This window comes from Lutra lutra, chromosome 16 (genome assembly GCF_902655055.1).
Source record: "Lutra lutra chromosome 16, mLutLut1.2, whole genome shotgun sequence".
NCBI classification, from domain to species: domain Eukaryota; kingdom Metazoa; phylum Chordata; class Mammalia; order Carnivora; family Mustelidae; genus Lutra; species Lutra lutra.
Genome location: NC_062293.1, coordinates 13,838,350 through 13,854,444, shown reverse-complemented (window position 1 = coordinate 13,854,444; position 16,095 = coordinate 13,838,350). Strand labels below are relative to the sequence as shown.

The 16,095-nt window shown below is 40.5% G+C and overlaps 1 protein-coding gene across 2 annotated transcripts in view; it reads right to left on the bottom strand.

The window, feature by feature from the left end:
• Positions 1-200: 200 nt before the first annotated feature.
• PITPNC1 (phosphatidylinositol transfer protein cytoplasmic 1) overlaps positions 201-16,095 on the bottom strand; it is a 260,135-nt gene continuing 244,240 nt past the window's right edge. Inside the window, exons 9-10 of one of the 2 annotated variants that reach the window (XM_047708110.1) lie at positions 9,220-9,338; positions 4,676-4,814 (exon numbers count right to left, since the gene is read on the bottom strand). In XM_047708110.1, the coding sequence (XP_047564066.1) occupies positions 4,809-4,814; positions 9,220-9,338 (125 nt within the window). In that variant the 3' untranslated portion in view covers positions 4,676-4,808. Of the gene's footprint in view, positions 4,815-9,219; positions 9,339-16,095 lie in introns of both variants that reach the window. The other variant, XM_047708109.1, reaches the window with a different exon arrangement.

Genomic DNA, 16,095 nt, shown 5'->3' with positions numbered 1-16,095 from the left:
TGTCCATGACCTGGGCCCCGAAGGCACCAAAGGCCTATTAGCAGGCCAGCCTTCTCTGTATACAAGACCCCTAGACCTGGGGTTAGCCATTAGCTTCTTCCTTCTTCCTTGACACCTTCTTTCCCATCAACCCGCAAGTTCCCAATCGCCAACATTCCCTTGAGAATGGCTGAGAGAGAGAAGGAAGCTACGCTTGGAAAGAAGATTGCTTTGTAGTTTATTTACACCAGAATGTAAGAAAAAGTAAGTTATTAACAATAATAAATAACTGGGGGAAAAAAAAACACAAAACAGCCATAAAATGACACAGAAGGATGGCATGTGTGAGGATCAACTCTTGTTTGCTTGTAGTCAGTAACACTGTGCATTCCAAAACTTGGTCCTTCTGCAGTGGCAGTGTTATTTTGACTCAATATATGTAACTAATCAAGATCCCAGCTTGAAATGTAAACCCTAAAAGTGACACTTTGAAGCTACATTTAAGCGGCATAGGCATTAACAACAACTCAAAGAACCTCTTATTGGTGATACACAGAAACTGAAGGGAGACTTGCAATTCAACAGACATGCTTTCAACTTGAAGCAAAAACATTGAGGTTTATCCTAAAGCACTTGTTAACAACAAAAGTATAATTAGTAACGGCATCTGACGAGTTCTTAGCATATTCACATTCTCTATTGCACTAACTCCTAAAAAGCTCAAACACTTCTATTTCAAATGCAAACAGATTGTTTTGAAGGTAGAACACAGAAGAACCCGGTATGTGTTGCCTCCGCATGTCAGCTCGGTGCTCTTGTTACATTTCAGTTTCAGCAAGAATGAAATGGTTTTAAACGATCTATTTATGAGCAATTGCAGTCACTAAACAGACTTTTTTTTTTTTTTTAAAGTTTCGAGAATTATGGCTCCAATGGCAGGTTGTCCATCACCTAGTCTGATGAGTCCGATGATCAGAAAGGGACTAAAACTATTCAGACTATTTTTCTCTATCGGATTATTTGAGTACACATTGTATGTGACTAAATTATACTCTGGCCCTTGGAAAAGTAAAATTCCTCCTGATTGAAGCCAGCCAGTGACCTTGCTGTTTCTGAGCCATGATGAGATGCTAAATAAAGCAAAATTGAAAAATCCACATACATACATTATTAGCCTTGACATTTTCACGGAAAAATGACTTCTGAGAAGTGTCAGGATCTTTTCACTTAGGTCACCGTTTATTACAGTGTCTTGAAAGAAAATCACATCTTTCTTTTGGGCGTCTCATGTTTTTAAGTGTCTGTGTTCATTATCCACCCACTACTGTACTCTTTAGAAATTTATTTCAAGGTCCAAACACGCCTAATAAATACTCCCAAATTAAAACCATGTTCCCTACACACCGGACGCAAACCCAAAGCAGAAGGGTTTATAAATGAGTTCGCCAATGAATGCCTATTGTTTTGGTTATTACGTGGTAACTGAAAAAAGGGTCCACAGGCTCCTTGTTGTCATGCTTTTCCTTTGCTTTGTTTTATTTCAGTCCAATAGCAGGAAATGAAATGGCCTCCAGAGCTCACCTCAGATAAAGTTAATGCAGTAAAAACATCAAGACCTTCCTATCCTGGGAAAGCACAAAGCCAAAGTAACGACGCTGTATTACACTCAATGAAAAACACGGGGCCATTTCGTAATTTGAAATCCATCCAAAGTAATGACATCTACGGTCACTTTGATGGTCTCCACTAACACCAGAGATGAAGATGGGATGAGTGTATGTGTTATTCTATGGATTATTTATTTTAATTTGGCTACCAGAAACTTAAAACTGGTGGCATCTGATTCACTATATTTATATATATATACAGGTATAATACAATTTTGGTGAACAAAGTTGTAAGTTTCCACATTGCAGACAGAGGCACTGAGTTAAAGTTTCTATTTTTTCCCCCAACATGCTTAATGAATTCAATTTTCTGCTTTTTTTTTTTCTTCTAAGTTTCCATCATGCAACCATTTAATTTCCATCCTTATGGGAATTATTAATGTTCTACATACACATTCATCGCAGGCTTCTATCCCACAATAAACAAACTCATGTATGGAGAATATGAAAAGAGACTTGAAAATCAAGACAGATAAAATATCGAAGTCATTTATGCCTTGTGATGACTGGATTAAATATTCAAAGCAGCTAAAGGAATATTTGCACCCCCCCCGCCCCGTTTAAATGCACACAACCACGTGTAGACAGGAAAAACTGAACATACTTTAAGAGTACACACATTCGTTGGCTAAGAATCACACTATCATTGACAGCTTTGAAATTGATGTCTGTGGTATTGAACTGGCTACAACAGAAAGAAAACTCACAGAAGGAAATCCGAAATTAGCTTTCACAAGCATACAGCGTCCTTGACCTCGAGAGCAGAAGCTACTTTACAAAAAAGAAAACGGCAATGGTGTTTAATGGGAAAACTAGGTGCCAGATGTGTTTACAACCTGCACCAAATAAATCTGTTCTATGCAAAAAATAACAATCCCACCCCATCCTGATTTCAGCGGGCAAATGGTAAGCAAAGATGCATACTATGTCAGTGTCTTCTGAAAGGAGAATTTCATCTTCTAAAGCCCAACATTCTCATTAAGTACTACTGTGTGGGGAGGGGACCATTGAGAAGTCCAAGGGGTCTGAGACGATGAAGATTTCCCACAAGCAGAGATCGTGCTACTATTCCATGCAAAGATCGCTTACTATGGAGCCGTCGTTCTTAGAGAAGAGAGATGCACTGTCGACCTAAACTATTTGCAACTGGTTTCCTTTGAGTTCTGGATTGATTTATTTATGAAGCGACAGGTCAACCCGTAGATAAAGAAATGATCTTGACAGTCTGACGTATGACTTAGAATACTCGGTGCTGGGTTCGTGGGACCAGCGCCTGCACCACGGGAGAGTTTATCAATTTCAAAGACACTATGTAGCATGTGCTGAGCACTGAGAGAGAGAAGCAGGCAGGGTCCACTGGCTGAGAGGCTGTGTGGGAAGGAGGACATACTCCTTGGTTTATGTTGTTTCCTTTGGAATCTGTGTTTTGGGAAGGTCCCTTTCCTGAGGTTGGAGGTTATGGTCAGGAAGGTTAGCTGGGGCCTTGGAGTTGCCCAACTACCTTGTTGTCTTCCTCTCTTGGAGGACAGAGAGTAAATGCTAGATTCTGCTTGCCCTTCCTTCTGCGTTTAAAGGCAGTGAGGCGCGACGGTGGCAGTTGTCTCTTTCGATCAAAGGAGAGTTCGTTTTCTGCCACTTAGGTTGAATGATCTTACTTCCCGTCAACCTGGATTCTCACCTTGCATTACCACCATTTGCAGGAAAGAAAGCTAGACAGAGGGCGTCTCTTCCGGCTCCTCCTTCTTACTCTACAAATAGGAATCAGCAATTTTGCTCCTTCTCTCCTCCCACTCGACAGTCTTTACTCCGCTTCCGCGACATTCCCAATATTTGGGGTTCAAGTAAGGGCAAGAGAATGACAGTCTTTTTTAAGGTCCAGTGATGGGCACTCTGTTCCAGGGAAATCTGGATGTTATTAAAAGTAAAAGCAGGAGGGGGATGGGAGACAGTTCTCTTTTTCAGGGTTCCCAAACCAGAAATCTGACAGTGTTAAAAGTCCTGTGAGCTTCGTCTACCCTTGAACGTCTTTGAATGGGCAAATAGTCAACGAGTTCTACTCAATTAATTGCAAATACCGAGAATCTTAATGGATGATGTTTGCCTCACCTGGGCCTCTTGGTTCCTAAACCAAACCATCCCCAAATCAGTCAGTCATGGTCACATTCATCCGTGCAATTCTGAAAGATTTCTTAGGCCACGAGGGCACAGGGGGAAAGTTATTAAAAGACAGAAACAAGTGGAATCTTTATTAAATTCTGTGAAAGGTATAAATCAGTTACTGTTAATTGCACTTGGAGCCACGATAGGTTGATAATTAAAATCCTCAAAAAATTTAAAGAGTTAATTAGGCCCCAAATCCTGAGTCAGACTAACCAAAATAGGAATCTCAATTAACTACTAGTATTCAAGTATTGGTGATGAACAGTTTGAAATTTAACAATTACTTATGTTACGCCTGAGAGTATTTTTGAGAATTTTCAGGTTTGATGAGAAGAGACTGACTTCGCTATTTTACCACACCTTCTAACACAGGGGCACAACATTTTCACTTATGTACTCTTGACATCCACACCGACCTCATCAAACGCTCAACAAGGCTTCCTCCCTGGTTTCCAGCTGCGGCTACTAAGATTTCTTCTGTCCTTTGCAAGTCTTACAATTTACATCTAGCAGTATGCAGGGGCATCCTTGGGGAATCCTATATGGGAAGGTACTTAACCACATGCACACTCAGAGATCGAAGGAACATGTTTGAGGGACAAAGCAGTCTTTTTCTCTATCAGAAGATTCTTAAAAAGAAAAAAACAAACCCAAATGAAAATATAAAACCCCATGAAATATTCATAGGAAGTTACTCTAATTTGGGCCGACATGGCTTTTCTGAAGAGTGTGTGCCAGGTAAATTCAGGGTGGCTCTTTTCTCAGGGTCTGGAAGTGTGAGAGTTTCTGGGGCTGACTTTTTCCGGGGTCGATCTTTGGGCACGGACAGAAAGTCTGGGGCGTCGGTGGAGAGAGGTGTGGATGGGGCACTAGAAGGGGCGCTGCGGACCGAGGAAGGCAGCAGGGGGATACTTGAGATAGAAATCGCAGGTGGGAAAACGCCAATTTTCCTGTTGGTGGCTTCCTGAGTGGCTCGTTCAAATTCTCGGACTTCATCCATTGTCATGTCTTCAAAGAAAAAAAAAATAGAAAGAAAAATGACCAGTTATTTAGGAGGGATGCAAATGGATATACCTCCATGCCTGATTTTAAGGGAACTATGGGAATCCTATCATAAAGAGGCCTGTCCAGACTAGAAACCCAAATTATCACTGAAATGCTAAACCCTGAATTTTTTCTTTTTAAAGGCATAAACTGCTGGGGAAAAAAAAAATTTTTTCCTTTTATGAATATCCATCCAAGATTTTCCAAAGCACTCTTTGGGGAGTAGTGTAAGTATTCTGAATAAGGATCAGTCAGGAGAGTACAGAACCAGACCAGGGATGTGCGTGCGTGTGTGTGTGTGTGTGTGTGTGTGAGCTGTGGGATGGTGATATTGGAGCTATTTATTAGAACTAGTCATATTTTCCATAAAGGCAGACTAGTTCAAGCAATCGATGGCCCAGAAATGATACATATTATTACCTACTTCAGGGTATGCAAGTACAAGTACACCTTGAGACGGGAAATAGGCAAATCATCAGAATTTCTTCTTATTCAGTAAATACATTTTTTTGTATTCTGGGTGGTTACTGGTTTCCTGACTGTGTACCCACCCTGAGATTGTTTAAATGTTGTATTTTAATTAATTCAGCTTAAAAAGCAAAGAAGATAATGACAACAACCACAAACCCTGCAAATTATCCCAAAGCCAAGAAAAATAAAACCATCTTTTTAAAGAAACATAAAAAAACCCTAAAAACCATTATTTGGCATCCAGGAAACAAATTCAGTGGTGCCTCATTAAGAGAAACTGTCGGGTGATGTAGATTTTCTAAATATCTAAAAATGTTTTTATTAAGTGAGAAAGCAAAAAATAGACACTTTTTAAAAATGTAAATCTTTCCCTAACTTCTTTATTTTTAAAAAAGATTTTAGGGCGCCTGGGTGGCTCAGTGGGTTAAGCCGCTGCCTTCGGCTCAGGTCATGATCTCAGGGTCCTGGGATCGAGTCCCACATCGGGCTCTCTGCTCAGCAGGGAGCCTGCTTCCCTCTCTCTCTCTCTCTCTCTCTGCCTGCCTTTCTGTCTACTTGTGATCTCTCTCTGTCAAATAAATAAATAAAATCTCTTATAAAAAAAATAAATAAAAAAAATAAAAAAGATTTTATTTTTAAGTAATGTCTACACCCCATGTGGGGCTTGAACTCATGACCCCGAGATCAAGAGTCTTGCGCTCTTCCGACTGAACCAGCAAGGAGCCCCTCTAATATACTGAATGTACTATATACGCTTGCTACCCTTTAGAAATAATATACTGAAAATATATTAACACTGCAATGACTCCTCTACCAGGGCCTTTTTTTTTTTTTTTTTTAATAGTTTGAGATCTCTTCTCTCATTCTCAGAAACTCTATTACTGTGATTGTCCTTACTATTGTTATGGTTCTTAATCACTCTCTGGCTAACCCTGGTATCCTTTGTCATTTTTATGTACTGGTAACTGGGAGAAAACAGGTAACTGGGCTTATTGGAAAAAGCACTGAGTGAAAGCCCAAGGGTTTGTCCTTGAGTAGAAGGGGACATCTGCTGTCCATGGATTTTCTACATGAATTTTAGCTTCCCACAGACCCATTTTTCATTCTCGTCCTCTCCCACGAACCTAGTGATGGAACCTTCATGAGATGATATCGCAGAAGCTAACATGAAACAATATGTCCACTTTGGAAATATTGACTATGGAATGAATATTCATAACATGATTTTAATCATTAGAATATATATAATACCTATAAGGTCATATTATAAGCAAGCCAGATATATTTTTCTTTTTATAAATTTTCAATTTAAATTCAATTTAGTTAACATATAATGTTTTATTAGTTTCAGGGGTAGAATTTAGTGATTCATCAGTTGCATATAAAACTCAGTGTTCATTACATCAAGTACCTTCCTTAATGCCCAACACCCAGTTACACCATCCCTCCCACCCCCCCCATCTTCCCTCTAGCGACCCTTGGTTTGTTCCCTGTAGTTAAGAGTCTCTTACGCTTTGTCTCCCTTCTGTTTTCACCTTAATTTATTTTTCCTTCCCTTCCCTGATGTTCATCTGTCAGAAATATTTTTAAAAAACAAAATCTGTAAGAGGATTTCTTGGAGCAATTGTTAAAATTTTACGAGAGGAAAAATTTTTCTTATGAAGGAAATAAAATATGATTGTACTGATATCATATACAATTTAGAATGTAACAAGAAAAATTGCACCTATAAATTTGCCACTTTAAAAATACTAAGACTCTTAACAAGCTAAGAAATGAAATTAGGTTTTTAAAAAAGAAGTATGCACTTTAAAGTAAAATTGAGACTCTCAGAAAAATTTCAGTGAATGGGGTATGTTTCTGCTATAATAAATAAACATCTTTGAAAAATTAGACTTTCTACGCAAGTGGCAGAGTATAATGCTCTACTCCACATATCCAGCAGGGGGCAGAAATCATCCAAAATACAGAATTTCGATTTTACATTCCCAGAGTCTCTTAGAAGTTCCCTTCCTTGAAGGCACGGAAACTGCTCAATGGAAAAGGAGACTTACTTTCTTACTGCTATGTTCATGGGTGTTAATTTTGCATAATTTCAATCTAGTGTGTCCCTACTCAGGTTGAGGATTTAAATTTTATTGAACACCCACGCAGTTTGCATTTGTGATGGACAGCAGCCTCCTGATTCCAACTGGTTTTCATTACGATAGCGAAGAAAGACAATGGAAAAATAAATGATCTCCAATTTGATGGAATTCCAAAGAATAAGGGAAATGTCGTAAGCACTCAAAATAACCACTTTGTGTAACTTCTAAGGAGATAGGCATCTCTTACACTGAAGTCATGGGAACGACAGTGAATTGCAGAATTGCAGCCAGAGAATGCATGGGGCTTTCCCATGGGAGAACCACTCTAGGTACCACTGTCTACATAGTAAATTGACTTTCTAATGGTAATAATGGCAGGAGAAAAACCAAACAAAGAGCCGTAAGAGCTTAGAATGAGAAAAGCTGGGCGCTTAGAATCTTTTGGAATGTGGCAACTCCGAGCCCTTTCCTCTGGCTTCTTTTGTCTGATCACATTTCTAAGCAAGCAGCTTTCAGAGGGCTGCTGACAGAGAACTAGAGTCTAATATTCCAAAAAGGAAGGGAATTGAAAATGATGGACTTCCAAGGACAGTTTCCTTAGGGAGCATTTCTAACATTAGAACACGGATAGAGGGAGAAGGGAAGTCCTTTTGGCATGGGCCTGTGTACAGAGAGAAACGACACCCCACGTAAGTTGACTCTATAGCTTTCCGCAAATCCAATCACTACATGCACATGGGGAGGAAACGTCAGGGCCATGTGAGCCTCAAGGGTAAGTAAGCCACATGCACTTGAGCCTTGCAGGGCACACTCCAAATACATGCTCTAAAAACCGAACCGACAACTTCCGAAGTGCAACCAAAAAGATGGTCGCAATTCTAAAGCCCCCATTTACAACTATAGCCCTTGCTCAATCGTCTTTACCTACATTATCAACTTCTTAAAAATCTAATAGGTTCTGTTCTGGGACGTGGTCTAGCAGGACATGCGGGCTCAAGCTGATACCCAAAGAGGCCAGAGCACTGGCCAAAGACACATACAAATGACTTGATGCCCCATTTTCTCTGCTACCTTAGTTCCTCTTCATTGGCATGAATGATTGAGAGATAACTATATTTAAAATGCTGGCATGCACCAAACAGTCAGCTCTCAATTTCCAACGTGCCACTACCTAACCCGTGGCTCTCTCAGTCTCCTGCTGAGTCTCAGGCTGGAGATGCTACGTGGCCCAGCACATTCGCAGTTCACCGCCCCTCACTGCTCAGCCACTCAGCGCACCCATGGGCTGCAGCCTCGTCTTGAGATTAACCAAAGCAAAAAGGATCAGATTGGCTAGAACAGCTATAAAGAGGCATAGAAAGCATTTCAAAGCAAATGTAAAGAAATCTAAAACACCAGATGAGCCACAAGCTGTCCCTTGAATGAATAACTTGAGCCTTAACTGTATTTTTTAAAAAGTTATGGTCACGATAACTAGTTTTCAGATGACACCTGTTTTGTCTCCTCCTCTTTTCTTTCCCGGTGCAGGCCACTCACCAGCCACAAATGTTTCCACTCTCCACGTTCTTGGGTTTTAGGAGAGGAAAAACCAACCCCGAAATCAAGTGGCTCCTTTAAGAACTGAAAAATCTAGAAGCAAGAGGTGGCACTGTCCCGTTTAGACCTAGCTCAGGCTCTTCACCAACAGCCCCTGGGTGACGACATGATTTTGTGTGGCATGTTGAGAAATGAACGTCTGCAGTATTTCAAAGATCAGTTTTAAGTGTACGTTGGGTAAAGGGTGGGCAACATGTTTTAAAAATTCTACATACACTTGTTTGGGCATGGCTCTCTATGTCATCCACAGTGGAGGAATGCTGATTGCAAACTTTTATGTTGGTTTGTTCATGCATGTTTTTCTCGTATTCCCGAACATCATCCATTGTCATATCTGCAAAAAGGTCAAGACGTTGGTAACTACTGTTATTAAACGCAAAATTTCAACAGGGAGACTTTAGGGAAAGACGGTAGCAGAAGCCAAAGAGAGGTTTCAAAAAGCAGGGAATTACACTAACTTTATGAAGAGGACGTCATAAAGTTAGCTAAACCAGCCAAAGGGGGAAGTGAGTGCAAGGAAGTTAAGTCGAAACAGTCTCGGAACAGCGAAGAGTGGAAATTATTTAGGCATGGGGCTTGTAAAGTGAGCTACATGGATGGAGAGTATTAGCACGTGGGCAGTGCCATAGCCCGAGATCTCCTAAAACAGTCTTAGAAGATCCCGACGGGGACAGGGTCAGGTTTGTTTGCTTTCATACTTACCTTCTAGATACCCTTCAAAATAGATTTGGAGATTGTTTAAATCAATGCACTCGACAAGAGAAAGGACACTTTCATTGCTAGTACTCGAGACATGACAGAAGGTAGACCCGTGATGTTTACCGGTACAAGGGATATTTGGTTGCAAAGCTCACACGGAGATGGATTTCTGCACAGGATTCTAGTGTCAGAGAGTGCGGGTCTATATCGAACTTCAAGTCTAGTCTAACAGCTTGGAGATGGCTGGCACTACTTCCACCCACACTGATCTATAAATAAAATGGCACATGACATTATGATTTTGGGCGTTGAATCTGTAGTTTTTCAGCATTTCGGGATAATGATGTCTTCTTCATCCAGTGGTTCCCAACAGGGGACTATTTTGTAACACCACTGGCATGGTAGAGCTCCTGGCATCCAGTAGGTAGGGGTCCAGTGAGGCCTTGGAATAACCTACCTATGCCCATTCTCAACAGGGAAGTAGCGGGTCCAAAATGTCAATGGTGCCAAGGCTGAGAAACCCTGTCTAAACCCAACTGATGAAAAACTGTGTTCAACAAAGAACCCACCCATCTTCAGTATACGAAATGCATACGAATAATAATGATTCTCCCTTGAACTACGTCTGCTGATTTATCATCCACTCCCCACCCGCCCTTTGCTTATTTACAACATTCTATCCGCAATCTTCCCAGACAGACATTCCTCTGTTGTGGTCATGGCAGAATTAAACGTCATGCCTCTCTACAAGGAAGGGATGCTTGAATAATTGGTTCGTTGACCACCCTGATCGCGAATTAGCTTGGTGGGGATTTAGAGCGGGTATTCACAGCTGGAAACTTTTCCTTAGGTATTTCCAGCGTCATGTGGTTTGGTGTCTTTTTATATCAATCTATGTATGTCATGTGAGCGTCTCTTCACTTCTACAGGGCACACGAGCCAGAACTTGATGACTCAGTTCAGTGTGGTCTGGGGCCAAAAGGGAGGGCGGTTCTAAATCCAGACCTGGACTATTTTATTTAGCCCATGATCCCCCCCCTCCCCACCCCCGAATCCCCCAAAAAACCGTTGATCACAAACGTTGTCCATAAGCAATGTAAGTATCAAGGGTGCTAAGCAGCGGTCTAGCCAAGCAAAGAGCATGCTTTTTGTCGAGGTAACTGGAAAGCAACAAACACATGCTGCTTTGTAATTAAGATAAATGTATCTTAGTTAACAATAAGAGCATATTCATTCAATGCAATCACTTTAATTCCAAAGGCTGGTTATCAAAATTTCCTAAACACAAATACACCTGGAAAGAATACTGAGGTCATTTTTAAGCCCAAAGTTTAAGAACTAGAGAAATTTCTCTCTCTATATGTTCATTAGACACTTTCTCCCTCTCCATTTCTCTCCCCTGCCCCCCCCAACTGGCATGACAATAATTTGGAAAACGAAAACAAAGGCATTTTAGTTTCTTTGTTCTAGTGAATCCCAACAGAAATCATTCTTTATCTTTAATTAGCTCAATGTTAAGAGAAGGGCTTAAACTGTGTGGCGGTGTGCTTTCAAAGATGTCTCAATTTTGTAAATGTGAAGAAGGATTTAACAACAAAGATAGTCATTACTACCTGTTCATAACAGTGAGAAATAGGAAAGAACCAGGAGATGGACAGTACTATGAAACCATTAAAAAATGATATAGAAGAATACTTAACACTACAGAGAAATGTGTTCGGCATATTATTAAAAATAGGAGGTAAAACAACCATATACATTATATGAAACCATCTCTGCCAGAAAATAATTTTATACATTTTAAAAAGACTAAAAGGATACACTGTAAAATATTAACAGTGATTATTTCGGGGAGTTGGAAATATAGATTTCATTTTCTTCCTTTTGTGTTTTCTACATCAAATATGTTGTACTTGTTTAAGAATGAAAAAAAACCCACCTTATTTAAAAATCTATTATTTGGGGGGCACCTGGCTGGCTCAGTGGGTTAAAGCCTCTGCCTTCGGCTTGGGTCATAATCCCAGGGACTAGGATCGAGCCCCGCATTGCATTGGGCTCTCTGGTAGGCAGGGAGCCTGCTACCCTCCTCTCTCTCTGCTTGCCTCTCTGCCTACTTGTTATCTCTGTCAAATAAATAAAACAAATCTTAAAAAAAAAAATCTATTATTTGGGGTGCCTGGGTGGCTCAGTGGGTTAAGCCTCTGCCTGCGGCTCAGGTCACGGTCTCAGGGTCCTGGAATCGAGCCCCGCATCTGGCTCTCTGCTCAGCAGGGAGCCTGCATGCCCCCACCCCCGCTCTCCCTGCCTCTCTGTCTACTTGTGATCTCTCTCTCTCTCTGTCAAATAAATAAATAAAATCTTTAAAAAAAAATCCTTAAAAAGATCTATTATTTGGGGTACAATAACAACAGTTTGGAATTGGTAAAGAGAAAATATAGTTTTCTAGAAACTTGGCTCATTCCAGAAACATGACTTTTTTTGGGGGTTAAAATGGAAGAGTTATGAAACAAAGTTTCAGAAATTTGCATGTAAAAGAAAAAATCTCCCAATTAGACCACATAAGAACGAACATTTCTAGTAAGCTGATTCTCTAAGGATGGTGATAATCTGGTCTCTACTAAGGAAGGAAATGATGTTGATCTGAATCCTCAGTTCTCCCCATGTATCATGCATGCTTACGTAAATGATGTAAATATTTCCAATATTTCTTAGTAATTCATGGAAAGCTTAATCAAGTGAAAATATTTCTGTTCAGATGATCAGGTAAGACACATTATGTCTTGCTTCTGCAAAGTGTATTACCTGAAATCCATATAGGAACCAATTTTTTAGTAAATTCAATTGCACTGCCCAATGACAGACTGTACTTTCAGAGATGATTCATCTTCATTATGGATTGATTTTCAATGACCAGAGAGTGACTTCTCATAGTTTTGGTCCAGACCTCTCTGCTCCCAGCAAACAACTACTTATGTGCCATCAAAGAAACTCTTCAAGGAAACTTATGTCCATTATTTTGCAAAGAAACTAATAAATAATCATCCCTTAGTATACAGATTTGAAAGGTCATAATTTACCTTTCAGAAAGAAGGCTTCTCAGATAAAAGCTTTTAAACAAGGAACTCCGGGCAAATTCCCTGATTTAAGAGAACACTGTAACTAGTACGATAGGTCTACATCATAGGATCTTTGACACTGGGCTGTTGGAGGCTACTGTATCTTTATTTCTGTATCTATAACCAACATGCTCAGCACTGGAAAATATGCTGGGGGCAGGGATGCCCTCCTCATTACACTTCAGTGGTACAAGACTGCCTTTCTTTACCTTCTTGTGAGCCTGTTTCTTTCCTTCTCTTTCTTACCCTCCCTTCAGATGAGGGGAGGGCTCATTTCTCCTGCTCCAGCCAAGTGCAGGTCACGTGGCCTGAGGAGACACGCCTTGGACAGGTGACTGGGCCGAGATGGGCACCTCCACCTCTAACACCAGTCTAGCCATGTCCAAGAAGCCCTGGGGAATTTGTTGAAGAATCTGCTTTGATTTGATTTCCTCAACCATGAACTAAAAGTTCTTTTCTTTTCCTTCCCTTCCTCACTTCCTCCCTCCCTCCCTTCCTTCCTTCCTTCCTTTCTTCTTTCCTTTCTATCAATCTATGCATCTACCTATTTATCAGAGAGAGAGTGTACAAGCAGTGGGAGAAGCAGGCAGAGGGAGAAGCAAGCTCCCTGCTGAGCAATGAGCCCAATGCAGGACTCGATCCCAGGACACCAGGATCATAATGTAAAGCCAAAGGCAGATGCTTAAGAGGAGTGTGCCACTCAGGCATCCCTAAAAGCTTTCATTTAAGAACAAAATATACTTCCACTCTATGAGTCTTGGTCGGCTTCCCCCATTTGCTGCCTTTTTTTTTTTTTTAATAAAATACAGGTTTCGGTGATTATTTATTGAATCCCTCAAGTTAATGCATACATTATGTTCCAGAGAAAGAATTCAAATAGTACTGATTTTTACTGAGAAAAGAGTTTAATTCCTTTCAACGTCTCCCACTAATCCTATTCTTTCTGGATGTAACCACTGTAAAGAGTTTGATTTACAGACTGCCAGAATTTTTTCTACGAATTTACATGTATATTACTGCATACACATACAGTCTCACTTATTTTTAAATTTATGGAACCATACTATGGTATACTAACCCATTTTTACTATTATATGTATTATATTATTATATATTATGTCTTTTTTATTTTTTATTTCTCAGTTTTAAAATATATTTTTAAAGTTTTATTTAAGTAATCTCTACTTAACGTGGGGCTTGAACTCACGACCCTTAGATCAAGACTCACATGCTCTACTGACTGAGCCAGCGGGGTGCCCCTAGAACTACCTTATTCTTTCTTTTTTTTTGACAGACAGAAATCACAAGTAGTCAGAGAGAGAGACGGAGAAGCAGGCTCCCTGCTGAACAGAGAGCCCGATGCGGAATTTGATCCCAGAACCCTGGGATCATGACCTGAGCCTAAGGCAGAGGCTTTAACCCACTGAGCCACCCAGGTGCCCCATGTGTTTATCCTTTTTATAGGAACTGTTTTTTTGTTCTCCCACCTTATCCAAAACTGGATATTATCACTATCTTAAACTTTTGCTATCAGATGAACAAAGTCACATATCATTTTCATTATATTTCTTGGGATTAGTACCAAGGTTATTAGGCATTTGTGGTTTTTCTATGGTTTACCTATTCATGTTCTTTACCTTCTTTCCTATTGAGTGGCTGGAATTTTTTTTTTTTAATATATAGGACCTCTTTATACATTATAGATATTCATTGTCTGTTGGCTACCTATGTTACAAAGATGTTGTCTTAGTCTTTCAAATTTGTCTATGGTGGCAATTTTCTTTCAATCACTTCATTTTTTAAAAGAAGGCAGGTTGATTTCACAGTCTGTGGAGACAAGATCATATATTTGCAAGGACAGAGGTCAGTAGGACATACAGAGAAACGACAGATGGCATGAAACAGTGTCTGCAAGCAAGAATTTTCCTTCATTGTATTACATAGCTACAGCAGCTAAAATTTTTAATAAAAGAGTTATATACTGTAACTCAATGACCTGCCCCATGCCACATGTTACTTCCTTCTACAAACATTTTCTCTCCACTTCTAGGATCCTCAGCCTACACAGAAGTAATTTTTCCTTATACTAAGTCAAAATGGAAGTCTTGAGCAAGCAGTTGGGTTGGGGCGGGGAAGGCTCCGGCAACCATGAATGAGATTTGATACTCCTTTGGCTCTGAAAAATATGGAAGTCATCCTTTGGAATGTGCCTTTTTTTCCTTTAAACTCTTTATAATGATTATAAATTCAATACATGATTGTTATAAATAGCTTAGGGGTGGCTCCACTTTTTTGTAGTGAAAGTAGCCAATCCTCAAGTCTTAGTGAATACCCTTTCCATGTAATTTAAGCCAGTAAGATGTAGAAGTACAATGTACAAAAATATGATTTTTGGGGGGCGCCTGGGTGGCTCAGTGGGTTAAGCTGCTGCCTTCGGCTCAGGTCATGATCCCGGGTCCTGGGTTCGAGCCCCACATCGGGCTTTCTGCTCAGCAGGGAGCCTGCTTCCTCCTCTCTCTCTGCCTGCCTCTCTGCTTACTTGTGATTTCTCTCTGTCAAATAAATAAATAAAAAAAATCTTTAAAAAAATATATGATTTTTTTCATAGTTTTTTTTTTTTAAAGATTTTATTTATTTATTTGACAGAGTGAGAGATCACAAGTAGGCAGAGAGGCAGGCAGAGAGAGAGGGGGAAGAAGGCTCCCTGCTGAGCAGAGAGCCCGATGTGGGGCTCGATCCCAGGACTCTGGGATCATGACCAGAGCCGAAAGCAGAGGCTTTAACCCACTGAGCCACCCAGGCGCCCCTTTTTTATAGTTCTTAATTCGGGGATGTAGAGGAGAGTCACAGATCCCTTTAAAGCTCTGATGAGGGGGCACCTGGGTGGCTCAGTGGGTTAAAGCCTCTGCCTTCAGCTCCGGTCATGATTCCAGAGTCCTGGGATCGAGCCCCACATCGGGCTCTCTGCTCAGCAGGGAGCCTGCTTCCTCCTCTATCTCTCTGTGCCCGCCTCTCTGCCTACTGTGATCTCTGTCAAATAAATAAAATCTTTAAAAAAAAAAATAAAGCTCTGATGAGAAGCTACATGTTCTCTCCCCAGAGAAATGAACATTAAGCATACACACACATAAAATGTTGCCGAAGAGCCACGGCACTGAAATTCCTATTTCAGGAAATCAGAGGCCATTGGAAAAGGGTGGCCTGGTGAACTCAACCAGCTAATGCTAACCCTTAAGTAAGCTTCTTTCCCCATCTTGAGCTCGCTTCGTTTGTTAT